The 16556-nt window shown below is 47.4% G+C and overlaps 1 protein-coding gene across 1 annotated transcript in view; it reads right to left on the bottom strand.

Moving 5' to 3' along the window:
* Smoc2 (SPARC related modular calcium binding 2) overlaps positions 1 to 16556 on the bottom strand; it is a 123846-nt gene that overhangs the window by 14561 nt on the left and 92729 nt on the right. Inside the window, exon 9 of the mRNA XM_059272907.1 lies at positions 14970 to 15052. Within this exon, the coding sequence (XP_059128890.1) occupies positions 14970 to 15052 (83 nt within the window). The remainder of the gene's footprint in view (positions 1 to 14969; positions 15053 to 16556) is intronic.

The following is a 16556-nucleotide window of genomic DNA, read 5'->3' as shown; positions in this document are numbered from 1 at the left end:
GCCGCTGTGAACTCTAGGATCCATAGCATGGGGGCAGCACTTACTAAAATGCTGTGCACACACCACTTACCCCAACTTCACCTGGGGCTCTCCTGAAGCTCAGTCCTGAGACTCCCCAGAGCTCTGGGGATTCATCCCCATTATTATGAAATGGAAGAAACAACACATTCAGAGACCCCTGGAGGGGACTGATCTGATGTGGTTCCCAATGGCAGAAGAAGGCTAGCCAGCCAGTGAAGAAAGTTGCCATGAGTCATCTTAACTATAGTCTTCGAGAAGTGGGGTTGTCTGGTTTCTCACCAGCATTCTCAGAAGACAAAGAAGGATACCTTCCTCTCATCCTAGCTAGACAAGCTGCTGGGCTTCAGAAAGTTCCTCAAGGGCAGCAGGAGACAGAGGAAACTTCTGCCCTTGGGACCCAGGAGGACTAGGTGGGACCCCTGAGGTGTATCAGGGCCACTCACTCAGTGACGAAGTTAATTAGCTCACATCTGGGTCAAGAGCATTAAGGAAAATCATCTTCTCGGACCAATGTCGGTCTGGCACAGCCCGCCAGGAAAAGATAAAGTTCTGTCTTTATGCTTCTCCTTCACAGGACTCTTCACAATGGCATCAATGAAGAAAGGCATTCATTGCGTGACAACCAAACTCAGAAACAGTACGAAGACGAGGGTGGTTTTTCAATAGGTGGGATAGCCAAAGTTTTGAAAATTATGACCCAAATTATTATGGTTACTGAAACACTGAAGCAACACCAACACGAAATAAAATCAGCCTAAAGTCCGGACCTAGGGTATATAAGCCTAATATGCCAGTGGTGTTTTGTTTTGTTTTGTTTTTCTTAGAAAATGAATATTCTCTGACCTGAAGTACTTAGTGAGTGACAAAGGCCTGCACAATCATATCATCCATTGGGAACAAAAGCATTTTCTTTCATGATGGAAGAGTGACAGTTTTTATAACTGGCTTCTGGTTTTTTATGTTTTTAAAATAGTTATCTTGTAAAAATATTGGCAAGAATAGCAAAATTACTGGTGTCTGTCACAGGAGTATTCTGGAAAATTAGATCTGTGACTGTGCATGGCCGAATATTTTCTGGAAAAATAACCATTGAAGGACTCCTTGGTGAGGCCCCAACGAGGGACAGTGCTTCAGCGCAGTTGCTGCTCCTTGGGTGTCTCTGGTGTTACACACATGTCTCGTCATCCACTCCAGCAACCACTAACGGACCAGCTGTCAGAGAGTCTCCTGTCATTTGAAAAGCTTGACGATGGCTGAAAGGAGACTGTTTTACCATTTCAAACTCACTAGGGCATCAAGCCTGGAAGAACGGAGTGAGGGGATTGTTGTTACTCATGACTTCAGAAAATGTTGCCTAAATCTACATTTTTCAAGTCACTAAATTTTTCTCTTCTCCTCCAGGCTGTCACTCAAGTGAAAGGGCCCAAGCAATTCCGGGATAAAAGTTTAGGAAAGTGGCAAAATCTCTGAGGAAAGACTATGTCTGTCTGACCCATCTCCCCAGGACCCATCCAATGACTGATGTGAATTTTCCTCTCATTGGAAAACGTCTAATGCTGCAATGCTACACAACCACATGGGAGCATAGGAAGCTCTTCTAAAGCACAGGCTCCCTGGCTCTGGGCTTTCTTGATTCTGAATCCATGGGTCCAGGTTTTGGTTCGTCTTCAACGGTGCTGATCCTGCTCAGGTGTCATTTCTCTTCACCTATCAATTAATAAATTAAGTCATTTCATTCTTACTAAATCAGCTCAAAGCCACAGTGTGCTCAGGACACTGTCTTCTTGGTTCCTCTGATGAAGATTTCCTTCCTATTCTGTACAACACCGTTAGCCACTGCATCCCCACCATGAATCCCACACCACCGGGATACCTCACATGAGCCTCTTCCAATCCTTATTGGCAAATGGCTGGAGATTTCTTGTTGCATTTAGAAAATCAGATCCAACCATGTGTGTTTGGATTTTTTCTACCTTAGAAGTCTTGACCAGGAAGGACTGCTGATAGAAGCCGTCCACACAGTTTCCTCACTGCAGATGAACAAGACGCTTCACTCCTGCCATGGTTCCCCCAGATCCTGCCCTGGAGAACTCAAAGATAGAGACTCGGGGCTTCCTTGCAGAGTAGCTGAGATGTTCTCACAGTGTATGATAACCTAATCAGGCTACTGAAGGAAAGGGCTTAGGAAGGAAATCTGAGGGGCAGAAAGGGACAAGCCAGGTTCCTACACTTCCTACAAGAACACTTCCATGGCAGCAGCAGAGAGAAAGAATATGCAGGTAGGTAGACCACGAACTGAGGATGAGAATTCCACCTTAAAACTCGGTGGCCCAGTGCCTGCGAATCTGCTCTCAGACTCAGCTGCTCACTTGGTGGTGTGTCTGCTCAGTGAAGGTCAGAACAATCCGTCTCATTTCCTGATGACTCCTGGGTTCCCCAGGGCTGCAGCAAGGAGAGTGTTGTTAATATAAAAGGTGCTATTTGGCTGCAGGGATTCCTTCCTGTGGAAACTTGCCAGATGGCCTATATATCGTGATCTCAAGCAAACTGAAATCTCCCGGGTGACAGCTGGCCTATTTAATTAAATCTTTGGAGCCCAGAGTTCAGGCACCCCATGGACCAGAGCAGCCCCAATGCTCTGACAACCTTGCGTAGAACCTCAAAGCTGCCTTGTACCGTGGAGGACCAATCACAAAAGGGTCGGGCAGGGCTGCTCCAGGAGACTGCCCATCTTGGTTATTTGTGTTAAGGAAGAATCAAAAGCAGACAGTGGAGATAAGGGGCTCATGTCAGAGGATATGAAGTCAAGATCAGAGACGAACCTTGGTGATGGAGTAAACACACCCTGGTTGCCAGGAGAAGAGACAAAGTCAACCTCCATGCGCCAATACACAGGAGGCCACAAGGTGGAAACGCACTGTGCTAGCCACCCAAGGTAGTCCTTTCAAAGCAGCTGAGCTGCCAAGAGTATGTTCACCGAGAAAGAAGAAGAGTTTTTAAATAAGACACAGCCGGCATCTCCTCACCCTCTGGCCACGTGTGAGGTTGAACCCTCCATCCTGGGTCTTCTCTGGCCTGTACACTCAGATAGAATAGCATATACCCATAGCTGATCATCAGGTATAAGATGCACTGGAGGTCAGCTCCAGCAGCAAGCACCTGGATGGGGGCCAGTGCTGGTGGGACCGCAAGAGGTTTTTGTTTGTTTTTGTTTTTGTTTTAACCAAGGCCTCCACTCATCTCTCCTCACCCTATGGAAACTTTGTGAAACAAACTACTCTGAGCAGAGAGTAGGGATGTAGGAAAAGAGATACCATACAAAAGAAAGAATAATTCATACTGGCTAAATGCCGCTGCCTTTGCAAACAGACTCTCTCTGAATTCCGCCTGATTATCTCCTCCAGACTCTCCTCGGTCCTGCTCCACTCTCCTTTACCTAGACTGTTGTGAACCGCTGCCGGGTCCATTCTGAATGAAATGTTGTTACCTCATGCTTCCATGCTGATTTATATTTATGGGCTATGTTGCTAACCAGAAGGACTTTCTAAACCCCTAGAGTTTTATTTGAGAAGCAGCCACTGAATGGGGAAGCCAGAAGCTACTGTTTTCCTTTCAATAACGCTTACATCATCACCAGGCCCTCTGTTTCCTCGGTTAAGATGTGGCGCAGCCTGCAGGATCCTGGCACATGGGCCTCACGTCTGCTTCACACGCTGTCCTGGTAGGTTGGCCACCAGGTGTGGTGGGACCTGGGTGACCTGCTCCAGACAAGCACCACAGGCTGTGAGCGACAGAGTCCTGATACTCTGTGCGGGGCACATTCTCCGTCTGGTTCTGTGCCTGGCTTGGATCACCCTGAGCAGTGTTGGCATCACCAGGCTCTGTACTCTCATCCCCTTGTCAAAGCGTCACGGAAGCAGCACCAGTCACGAGCTCTGGAGACGACTGTCCTCCCTTCTGTACAACTGCCTGGTGGCCTGGTGCATCCTCTGCCTCTGTTGCTTTAAACCATAGTGACAGCGCCAGAGGCCTGGTGAGCTCAGACAATGGGCCTGACGAGACTGTTGAGAGTGGGTTGGTCTGACAACAGGACTCCCTTCGTGATCACCTCAGTTTTAGGATGAGCGCCCTGGAGCCCTCTTTCTGTCCTTTCATAGCCACAAGTGACAGCAGGAGAATATCACAGACAATGAAGTCAAACCTACACAGGGACTGGCAGGCTTGGGGACAGCATGGCTGAACTTCCCCAGTATTGTGTCTGCTCAGGTTCTGTAACGGACCAGGCATAAAGTGAAGCCAAGGCAGCTGGTCCCAGGCTTGCCTCATCAGTTCATGTCCCCCAAGCAGCAGCATTCAGAACTCTTAATGGCCTGGACAGTCATTCCCTGAAGTGAGTGTCTGAAGCAACCCACAACCTGTTTGTTAGCTCTGGGTCATTGACCTCTTAATGGCGGGGTGAGTTAGAGATGGGGTGTATACCTGTAAGATGAGGACTAGGAGAGTGGACAGCTGTGATTGGCCTGCATAGGTTTCAGATGGTGGAGACATGGACATACTGCCTGCATGGGTTCCAGGTGGTAGGGGCATGCACATACTGTCTGCATGGGTTCCAGGTGGTAAGGGTATGCACCTATTGCCTGCATGGGTTCCAGGTGGTAGGGGCATGGACATACTGCCTGCATGGGTTCCAGGTGGTAAGGGTATGCACCTACTGCCTGCATGGGTTCCAGGTGGTAGGGGCATGCACCTACTGCCTGGATGGGTTCTAGGTGGTGGGGACATACACACACTGTTTGTGCGGGTTCTGGGCCCGGCAACTAACTATTTCAAAGAAAACTGGATTCTCAAGACAGTGCATACATAAAACCTCAGAGTAGGTCAGCTGGGCATTTGCTACCAAGCTGGAGAACACACAATTTACTGTTAATATGTAAAGGATGAAGACTGAAAACTAGAACTACCGAAAGCAAATGCCAAGGTAAAAGACCCAGAATCCTAAGGGCAACAAGATGTGGCTGAGCATGACTTTCAGTGCGTGATAGTCCTGCTGGGCCACGTGACCTCCAGCTCACCACTCTGTCCTGGCCTCCATGTTCCCCAGAGAGAACAAGCACAATATAAGCTGGGATTTCTCTGGGCTCACAATCAGCTCAGCATCCCCTCGTCCTCAGCAGCTGACCCAGGTCGCTCCATGCATGTCTCACAGCTCCCCCCAACCCGGGTCTCCACATCATCCTCACAATGCATCAGAATGATTGTTTTTTTTTAATACAAATGTAATTACCCACTTCTTATCTCCGACTCTCACAGAAAAAAAAATGCAAATTCCTCAATAGGGCAAGGTCTGAGTCTAGAAGCTTCTGGCCTGAAGTGTCTGTCTGAGCACTGTGTAGGACCTCTGTCTGCTGCAGACTCTCCGCTGACTCTTTTCCACTTTGACAGTTAAAAGGTCACTTCAGGTATATGCACTTGTGTGGAAACAGAGAGGGGTGGTGGAAATCCGAGCCTGCTCCTCCTGGGTGCTTCTGAGAAGGACTCAGCACACTTCTCCAGCACATGCTAAGACAGGCTTCCTGGAATGTCCACTTCACACCTGGACTTTGACAGCTTCCTGCAGCTACCCTGTCCACAGGGGAGGAGGAAACTGTCCTCTCTGGAGGACACATGAATGCTTCCTGGAAATGGTCCCATCTGCAGCTACAGGCACCAGCTGTTAGAGTGTCCACTTCTCCCTTTGTGGAGGAGGCTGTGGAGGTGTCTGTATGAGAGTCAAAAACCACGGGGAAGGGAAGGGGGTGTGGCCTAGGTCCTTGCTGATTCTCTGGACACACAGCAACTCTACTTCTACTGACTTGGAAGAAGGCGAGATGGCCTTCCAGATGCCATGCACAGAGGATGTCAGGGCTGGTGCATTCTGGGAAACCAGCCTGTGCAAGAAGAGTTGGTGTCTCAAGAACGAGGAGTGATGCCACCAGACAACCTTGTCAGAGGAGGTGGCAGTGATGGAGCTGGGGTGTCTCTGTATCCTTGGTGTCTGCTGCATTCCTCTCATTACTTCAGAAAGAGTTTCGTTAGAAAAATTACAGAGATAAAATTCCTGTTGCATTGAATGAGCATCTTGTCTTGCTTCCCAGCTTCCCCTTGCCTTGGGGAAGGTGGAAAGTAGTTGCTATCTAACAAGATAGTGTTAAGTGGCAGCGAGCCTCTGTGCTGAGCACCACAGAACGTGCCCCAGAGGTGTCCTGACATGACAGGCATCACAGACCCTCATGTTTTCAGCTCCCCTTTGACTTTACGGGACCTTGATGACAAGACATCCGAGTGAGAACTGAGAACAGCATCAGCTGTCCTCTGGGGACAAAGGGTTCAAGAAGCTGCTTAGATAGGAAGGAGGGAAGAGAAAAGGGTAGAGCACACCCTCCATCATCTCAGGAATGTCTGAAAGCCAATTAACACCTAAGGGGTAGCCACTTCACCCTTCATGGGGGGGGGGGACTCGGTTTCACGGTACAGTTTGACACATCAGGAGAGAACTAGAAAAAAAATTTAAATCATATTTTTAGAAAAAGAATTCTAGAAATTCATATGCCTTGCTATTATTCATTACAAACCATGTTTCCTTCCATTTTTTGGCTACAGGAGTGTCCTTGTTGCCTGTCACAGGTTTATGCAGGTGGGCACCATAGTCTTGGTCTATAGAAAGAATATAACCCAGTTTCTGTCACCAGTGGGGCCCTTTCTTATCCCTTCCTGTTGTAGACATAACCCCAGATACCTGGTCAACATCACCTCAGGGAGCTGGGTGTGGCCTGTCTCCACACCTTTCTCCTGAAGGTGACTGTCACCTCCCAATGCCTGTGCCTCCCCTCTGGGGACTGAGCTGAGCTGTTCTTATCATAATGAATCTGGACAAAAGCCTCCAAGAATTTTACCCAAGCATATTCAGGGGAGATTTTAACCAATACTGGCCTCCATTCTCCCAGATTTCTTAATTGTTTTTGTTGTTGTTGTTTGTTTGTTTTGGGGGGGTTAATTGTTATTTTGTTTTTGTTTTTGTTTGTTTTTTGCCTAAGGGCATGGATGGTGGGGCAATGAAGCTGTGATCTTGGTGTCCAGGTCCCAGCTCCTAGAAAGCAGAAGTGGTTCTCCCACACCCTGAACCCTCAGAGTGCTCTCTCTCTCTCTCTCGCTCTCTCTCTCTCTCTCTCTCTCTCTCTCTCTCTCCTTACACACACACACACACACACACACACACACACACACACACACACACTATTAAAAAGGAACAACTCGCAAAGAGAAGGGGTGACATTCTAACCAGCTCTAGATTCAAAACACAGAGATACTGAGGTGGAAACCTTGATGTCAGAATGAAAAAAAAAAAAAGCTTAGTAGGGGTGGACAGAAAGACAACCGACAAAAACTAACCGTGTCTGAGTGGCTTCTCTCAGTGAAGAGAGATAGCAGCCAGCATGACAAGCTAATATGACAAGCCAATAGTGTCACCTCACTTCACTGCTGGTCAGCCTGGGACATGTGATACTCGAAGGCTGTCACAACCCTCTGAAACCCGAATCATTCCGGAAATAAGACCAACTCAGGAGCCATCAGAGGAAGCTAAATGAGATTGGTAAAAATAGTTAAGGCTGGGGCTTATGATAAGAAGACTAAAAGTGAAGAGAATGGAACTGGGGGATAGCTCAGTCAGTAAAGGGTTTGCCTTAAGAACATGAAGGCTGAGTTCGCTCTCCAGAACCCATGTAACAAGCCAGATATGGCTGGTGGCACACACTTGTAATCTTAGGGCTGGGGAGGTGGAGACAGCTGAATCCCTAAGGCTGGGTGGCCAGGCAGCCCTAGTCAAATAGGTGAACTTTGAACCAGCGAGAGATCCTGACTTAAAAATCAAGGTGGATGGCTCCTGAGGAGTGAGATCATGCACCTGCCTGGTGATGCAGGGCCCTCAGCAACATCTCTGGCCAGTCCATTCTGCCTAAGCCATCTACTTAGATTCTGTGAACAGATGTATTGCAGAGAGCTTTTAACTTGGCTGTGGTTGAGTCTTAGCAAATTCGGATTAGTTCTGGGAAGAGCCTAAATGGATAAAATGAACTAAGGCCAGAGGGCAAGCTGGTCGTTTCTTCCGACTGGGTTATTCTAGATAAACGGCCTTAATAAAGAGGCAGGAAATGTTTGTAATAGAATAAAGATTGTTTAGCAACAATTAAACATATTTGGTGGTGTCCGAGGACAGTGCGTTCTCTTAAGTTTTTGGAGCTGCTTCTGAAATTCTGCTTACGTTATGAATCTGTCAGGATGATGCCTCTTCCAGGACCTGATAGTGACTTACACTTCATTCTGCCTCATTTCTTTGTAAACACTACTCTCTAAGCACTGGGGTCAAGTAGCTTCTCACATAACTGGCGACGTACCTGCCTCAGCAGAAGTAATAAACACAATTCTTCTAAACCACTATGGCTGGTGGAACACTGGCTTGGACAGCTGGCCCAGAGTCCCGGACTCTTAGGGTTCTCTGCTGAATACCCCCTCCTGTTAGTTTATGTGTCACTTAACACAGGGCCCTAGGCTACTTGGGAAAATCCATGGGTAGCTTGTGAATGAGGTATTTATTATATAAAAGTGTTGGGTAACAAGAAATCAAATCAAAGCCAGTAGATCTTTAGAATACTTAGGTGCTTTTCAAAAGCTGACCATTTTTAAACACTTTCCTGTCGGTGTACGTCAGTATTCCTGGTTTGGCATCCATTGTGATGGGAAATGTGTTTGAATTCAGCTGTGATCTGGGCTGGGCCTGCTGCAGGGATGATGTTTACTGGAGGAGGAGGACTACCTGTTCCTTGTTGTCTACCTGCTCTTGCTAGTGTCCCACCAAGATAGTATGATTCCTACCCTGCTAGGTAACCTTCCCTGCCCTCCCAACCCCTCTGCCAGCTGAATCCCACAGTTCACCAATGCTCTCTAATATCATGGCACTGCTTCTGTGGACGGCATGCAGGTGAATCACGGGTGTGTCACCACTAATCACAGGTAGTTGCTTAGCCATCCACACAAGGCTGTGTTTTCATACTTCAGGATGATGCTCACGGTGGTGACAGCAGACAGTCAACTGAGGAGGCCCTTCAAAGCATAGGACACTGTCAAGTGCCTAGTCCCTATGGTGAAGCTGGAGCTGCTGCTTATAAAGCACATACTAGGAGCAGTGTGGGCTGAACATCGCCCTCTTTCTAAGATGAGGTCTATGGATAGGTTGATAAGGCTCTCAGACTCTTTAGTCACTAGTAGCCACCACACACCTGGTAGCCAGGAGGAGGGAGTCTCCCAGGGGCTTGTCTGGGCAGAAGTTGGGGCAGAAACCATGTCCCCCCTAATTTATGAGAACAGTGAATGCTCTGTAGACGGGATGCCATGAGTGCTCACTCCCAGTCCTATGCATTCAGCCTTCTTAAAACTCTTTGGGGGAAGGAAGCTTTTCATGTTCATCAAGTAACGGAGAAAATGTCACCATTCACTCAGGACCCCGTGCCTGTCAGGGCATTGACAAATGCAATCTCTGGCTGGCCCTTATCACTTATTTCTCCACAGGTTAGTGGGGAAATATCTCTTTCTGTATCTTGTCGATTCTTATTTTACCATGAATACTTTTCATGATCTCCCCCCAAACCTCAAATTTCTCCTCACTCTCTGAAAAACCAGAAAATAACTATCAACCGAGTGCACTATTCTAATAAAAATTTCAGTAGGACTTCAGTCTAGTAGTACACAGCATTGCTCCTTCATTCTTGCCCATCATTTGCCTTCAGCCCCATGTTTGTGTCTTATAACTCAACCATAAAAAAAAGAGAGAAAGAAAGAAAGAAGAAGCAGTAAGAACTAAACAGAAAGTTTGTTCTCCATTATTCCCGAAGTCCAGGAGGCTCTTTTCTATAACACATCTGTGGGATGACATCCAGAACGTCCTCACAGACATGGCTCTCATACTGCACCTCTGCCCAACCACTGGGCTTCTCCATTCCTGGCTCCTTTCCCTGTTGTTCCTATCCCTAAAGCCTTAGGGAGGAAGGTATGAGGTGAGCCTTCTGACTGGCTGGACCCACAACTGTCTTTCCTCATTGGAGCCCATTTGATGCTCCTTTTTTGCCATGTAGCTGTCTTCTAAAGGACTAGCAACCACATTCATCTACAAGGTTACCTTCACACTTAGTCATCAAGACCAGTAATCAGAAGCTAACGTCATGAAGACCCAGGTCTCATTTTCAATCATCACCATGTTAGGAGGGACCCTTAACACATGCAGAAACCATACCCTGGCTTGTGTCATTGATTTGAGCAAAGCATTCTATTGCTTTCAACCTCCTCCCTATCTGCATGACAGAAGGAAGGTGGCACAGGGTGGCCTGTGTGTGAGTGTTTGGGGATTGGAGGAGCACATGGCCCAGAGGGACACACACACAGCTTCACCCATATGTTCAAGTTCAGAGGATTGTGTCTAAAGCACAGTATGGGCTGGAGCTGTAGCTCACTTAGTAAAGTGCTTAGTTAGGATTCAAGAGGCCTTGGGCTGGCTTCTCCAGTACCACATAAACCAGGTGAAATGGCACATGTCTGTAATTAAAGAACCCAGGAGGAGAGGCAGGAGGATCGGGAGTTCAAGGTGATCCTTCACTACATAACAAGTTCAAGGTCAGCATAGGCTATATGAGACCCTGTCTCAAAAATTTTTTAATGAATAATAAATAAAGAAGCACAAAGGCACCTTGTTCTCAGCTGACTCATGTCTGAATTCAGCATTTGATCTGACAGCAAAAATCGTGGAAGTTGACATTTATTTTTTTGAAAGAGAACCATTGACAACGTCTCTCACTGTCATGGAATCCTCTGACTGTGGAAGGAGAAGTCTGCTGGCCGCCCATCCACTGTGCAAGAAAGGCAAACACTACCCTCTCCATGTGTCATGCAATACCTGGCAAGAACGCATAGCTTAGGGTCTAATTACCTTTGGGGCGCAAGCTAAGCTACGCCAACGGCGAGGTAAGGATCATTTTCTGCTGCCTCAGAAAGTCATAATTAATTTTGAAGCAATTTAAAATGGTGCTAAACTATTGCTTGAAAAGGATAGAAGGTGGCTTGAGGGTTTGTATTTGAATCAAGGGTTATAATTATGCCTGTAATTGCTGTAGGCTGCCAAGGAGAGAAGACACTCCAACACCTCTTCCTCCTTTCCCTGGATGAAAAGAGCTCTGAGGTCTAAAGAAATGGTGAACTTCCAGGATCAGTTACCCTCCCCACTCTGGAAATGTTCATTCTTTTAAAGCCTTATGCCATAGACAAGGCATGCAGCTCAGTTGGTAGAATGCTTGCCTAACATGCATCAGACCCCGGGTGCAGTCCCCACGACTGCATAAATGAAGCGGTACAGCACACACTTGCAATTCTAGCACTTAGGAGGTAGAGGCAGAAGTATCAGGTGTTCAAAGGTCACCCTCAACTGTATAGTGAGTTAGAGGCCAATCTAACATGAAGAGGTAGAGGCTTCAGGAGGCCTATCTCAACCAAAACAAAAATTAAAATAGAGAGAAAGAGATTGATGTTAACTGAAATCAACAAATATGAATGCTGGGTTGACAAAAGATAGATAGTAAGAGGAAGAGAACAATGGTCTCTTATTCTGTCACACTGGTGGGCTCTGTGGTGATGGGAGGGAGTTGGAGGGCTGGGTCTCACCCAAGGGACCCTGTGAGGTACAGAAAAGGGGTAAAACCAATAATTCCACATCTTTGCCACATATCTCAAGCCCTGGGTACATAGGAGCACACTGACAGGTGCATACTGATGGACAGGCAGGGAGGGTGTCCCTGGAAGGTGAGTCCTGAGGGAAGAAGGGAGGGGCACATCTCCAATAAGGGATCACATTGAATTCTTCACAAATAGCTCTTCAGGCTCAAGAGAGTATGAGGATAAGAAGAGTGGGGTAGATGGAATAACAGGGCAGGTACATTGTTTAAAAACACCCATGCGCTCTTTTTAGATCAAAAAAATACATATATTTTCAATTATGTGCCTTTGCATGTTTGTGTGTGGGTATGTGCCCACTCATGCAGGTGCCCTCTAAGCCCAGGAACATCAGATTGCCTTGGAACTAGAGTAACAGAGAGTGTGAAACACAGACGTGAGTGCTGGGAACCAAAGTGGGGTCCTCAGCAAGAGCAGTTCGTGTTCTTAAGCACTGATCCACCTCTCTAACCCTACCCCACCCCTGTGAGGTATTTTAATTAAAAGCGAAAGAAGATAGATTTGCCAAAGGGGAAAAGGTGGCTTTGTGCTTTGTTTAGGTTTCTACTGACCTAGTTTTTACTTTTCTCGAGGCCGTAAGACAACCCGACATAGAAACCTACAACATGGAAGAACTTGGAGCAGCCGCCTTTCCACATACAGCCCAGTGCTAAATTGTTGGACTCCAAATCTGTGTCACCACTTGCTGCCAGGTGGTGTGAGCTACAGAAGAGGGGAGGACAGCACCGGTCTTCCCGGCTTGATGTGGAAGACAAAGGCTGCCCAGCTGGAAGCAAGCAACAGAGAACAGAGAGCATGTCTTCACAGAAGAAAGCTCACCCCTCAGGCCATGCGCCACGTGAAGCTTCACCTACCCAGGGGCGGTTGGCTTCCTGTGGAAAAAAATTTTTCCTCCTCACAAAGAAGAGCCTGTATCCTGGAGTTAATTTAAGGCTTTCCTGGATTTCTCTCCTAATAAGGATAATTTCCAAATAATGAAAGCTATTAAGTGGGCATGAGCATCACTCTCCCAAACATCTTGGGACTGCAGAAGAGCTGACCTCTCCAGGGCTTGCTTGAGGGGTAGTGAGGCAATGTCTCTGCCGTGAGGCTCCGCGGTCCTTCCTCCTTGTGCCGGCAAACTTGTGTGGCTGCCTTGGCCCTGACAGAGACCTCTTGTACATATTGAATGCTTGCTCCCTGAGAAACTTCTTCTGACCTTCAAACAGGCCAAACAGTGATATCTGTCATGTTCTCCATAGTGATGGCCATTAGTTCTCACCAAATTACTTACCACCCCAGTCTTTGAATCAAAAACAGTAGCCACCTAAAGTGTGAAATCCCACCATAAAAAGGAGCAAATGGAAGTTTCACTGGACAGTGGTATTCACAGAGGGAAAGCCACAATGCTTAGAAGTCCTTAGAAGTCATGGAGTATTGTTCTTCAAGATGGGTGTTGGGAGCAAAGGACATAATGAAATTCTATAGGATATGATAAGGACTAGTCAAATCCAGCAAGCATATTGTTAAAAACCATATTTTTGTGTCCACTGACACAAAAGCCTGGTTTCAGGCAGCATGCTGGAGCACATTTATAGTCCCAGCACCTGAGAGGTAGAAACTGGAGGACTAGAAATTCAAGGTCATCCTCAAATGCATAGGGAGTTGAAAGCCAGCAGAGTCTACATCAGCAATTACCTCAAAAGAAAATCTGATTTTTAGAGGCCAGATACTGGTGGGAAAGTACTCTTCAGGCCAGCGAGCCTCTGCATCAGCTGAGAGGTCTCTAAGAACACAGCATTCATATTCAAGGGTTCCAGGCAGGGAGTCTAGGCCAGATTAGCCCCCAAACCTCATCCTCTGAGTCTCAGCCCTGACCCAGGAAGCAGGAAGAGGAAGCAGAAAGAGGAAGCAGGAAGCAAGAAGAAGAAGAAGAAGAAGAAGAAGAAGAAGAAGAAGAAGAAGAAGAAGAAGAAGAAGAAGAAGAAGAAGAAGAAGAAGAAGAAGCGGGAAGCTATCCACAGGAAGGAACATGATGTCCTGAAGATTGTATCGCCACGGGTTCCTGAACCTATGGGTGGACAGGGAGTGAGAACCAGCAGAAAGCCTTGGTCTAGATCATCAGAGCAGAAGGTGGGCTACTACTACCCAGACCGTGTGTTCCATACTGGGAGGAAAGTGTGGCCTGCTTCCCCACAGCAGAGCTAAGCCAGCCACTCCTCCGAGGTGAGCAGGCTTACACGGTGCCATTGGTTGATATGGAAATGTGGGTGTGCTGGCCTTCTCTTTTTGTTTATACACAGGAAAATATTTTTTCTTTCAAAATTACCCTCTCTGTCAATACCCTCCAAACTATGAAGGAAACACAGAGAATTACTACATTAGCCTGGCCAGAAGAGGCTAGACCAGTCCCGCCTGGCATGGAGGATGTGATGGAGTGGACGTGACAGCCTGGAGACTCTGACTGAACATGAGTAGTCTGCAGACGCTTAAAGGGAAAACAACCGAGCAGAATGAAGCAGAGAGCCTCATCAGGCACGGTGCATCGGGCTCATCCGTGACGTTGGTGTACGTCTGTCTGCCAGGACCCTTGTTCCTCACATGTCACAGACACTTATGTGCCTTTTGAGAAAACCAAACACCCGAGAAGCATCTTCTAGCAAAAGCTCTGATTCATTGTAAGTTTAAATCTACTCTCTGTTTAATCTCAAATAGTCCTTGCAGTTTAGTTCACTTGGTACACAGATGGACTTGTGTTTATGAAAGCCAACTGCCAGCCTCAAGCACCAGTTCAATGAAGAGTGACGTCAGGGTGCCCATCCCTCACAGAGTAACTAGAGGCCTTGCAGAAACCCCTCAGAGTTTTGTCATTGTGGCTCCCTTTAGAGATACTTTCTCTCTCTTCCCCTACATCTCTGGTCTTACACCAGCGGCCCTTTCCACATTGCCAAATTTGAGTTAGCTCTGAGATCAGCATGTGTCTTACCTGTCTCTCACATGGGCTCCCACATCTGCTGGGATTCAGGCTTTCAGTGGAGCCACAAGACATAGGGTCCACCAGGCCACGGGGAAGCAGAGATGTCAGCTTCCTCATCCCACATTACAAGTGGTCCTGAGTGGTCCCAGAGCTGCCTGAACCCCATGGATGCTGTACTCACCCTGCAGTGGCCGGTTCTTGTATAGGTCCCGGGCCTTCGCTGGGTGAGCTCTGGCTGTATTGTCACACTTGGGCTGCTCATACCTAGGAGCAGGGGGATAAGAGAGAAAAGAGTGGGGTTGAGACCCTGAGTTGGAGTTATCTTCAGTTGCTCACATCTAACAGCTATGTACAGCTTTAGCCTCAGAACGTTCCAGGAGATCCATCCTTGGATCACAGCTCCTTGGTGGCTTGAGCAGACATTCCTAGATCCTAGCCAGGTCTCAGAACTCAGAGCCCACAATGATCTGTCATTGAAAGTCTAACTAATTTTCAATACAACTCACGGAACTACAAAAGTTTGTCCAGACATTTAAAAAGAAAATAGAAAGAAGAAAGGAAGTTAGGTGCTGTGGGTTCTATCCGGTGTTAATAGAATGCTCTGAAGGTCTGCCCACGCCTTTTGCCTGGAGCTGCTTGCTTCCTGAATGTTTCTGGTTCAAACCCAGATGAACCTCTGTTGTGGTTCAACAGCTCCTTGAAACTGCCCTTGTTCCAGATCTGTGTGAGTGGTGGAGTAGAGTCCTGTACCAGAGATCACTGACTTCCTCCCTCTCTATCATTCTCTACTGTGGTAGTTTGAGTGTAATTGGTCCCTATAAACTCACAGGGAGTGGCACTATTGGGAAGTGAGGCATTGCTGAAGTAGGTGTGGCCTTGTTGGAGGAAGTGTGTCACTGTGGGTCTGGGCTTTGAGTTCTCCTATGCTCAACCTTTACCCAGTGATACAGTTCACTTCCTGTTGCCTGCAGATCTATATATAGAACTCCCAGCTTCTTCTCCAGCACCATGTCTGCCTGCATGCCACCTCACAGTAAGAGGGTAGTTGTCTTAGGGTTTCTATTGCTGTGAAGAGACACCATGACCATGGCAACTCTTATAAAGGAAAACATTTCTTTGGGGTGGCTTCCAGTTTAAGAGTTGCCATGGTATCTCTTCACAGCAATAGAAACCCTAAGACAATTACCCTCCTACTGTGAGGTCAGAAAAGGGGTTTGCTCAGCAAGGACTAGGTGTGGAGGGCTGGAGAGGTCCATCCCAGTGAGGTAGGATGGAGAGCTGGAGAGGTCCATCCCAGTGAAGTGGGAGGGGGGTCTTCTCTCATGGGTATCTCATGACAACCTATCCTGATGACTTGTACCACCTAACGAAAGGTGTGACCCTGTGATCCCAGCCTTCCCTCCCGGCTACCAGCAGACCCTGGCCTTCAGCACTGACTGAGTCTCTTTGCTTCCCACAACTATACCCCTCTTTGTCCAAGTCTCATGCACTGATCCCATGAGACTCCTTAGGGACTGGGTCTCGCACATGTGGTGGGAGATGGACAGGGGAAACTTCCGCATGGAGCACCTGTCTGGACTAAGGTTCGGACTAAAGGCAGAAAACACCAGCTAAGAAAAGAGAATGATAGGTTAGGGCCAGTGGGGAGTATGTACAAATGGAATGTCTTAGGGCCTAGGGCTGCACATTTTCAGTCATGAACTGGCGAAGTTCTACCGACTCTTTTCTTCCTCTCTTCCCTACTACTTTCCTTTCTGCTCACAGAAAG

The sequence above is a fragment of the Peromyscus eremicus genome, chromosome 8b (assembly GCF_949786415.1).
Source record: "Peromyscus eremicus chromosome 8b, PerEre_H2_v1, whole genome shotgun sequence".
In the NCBI taxonomy this organism is placed as follows: Eukaryota; Metazoa; Chordata; class Mammalia; order Rodentia; family Cricetidae; genus Peromyscus; species Peromyscus eremicus.
This window is presented reverse-complemented; position numbering and strand designations above follow the sequence as displayed.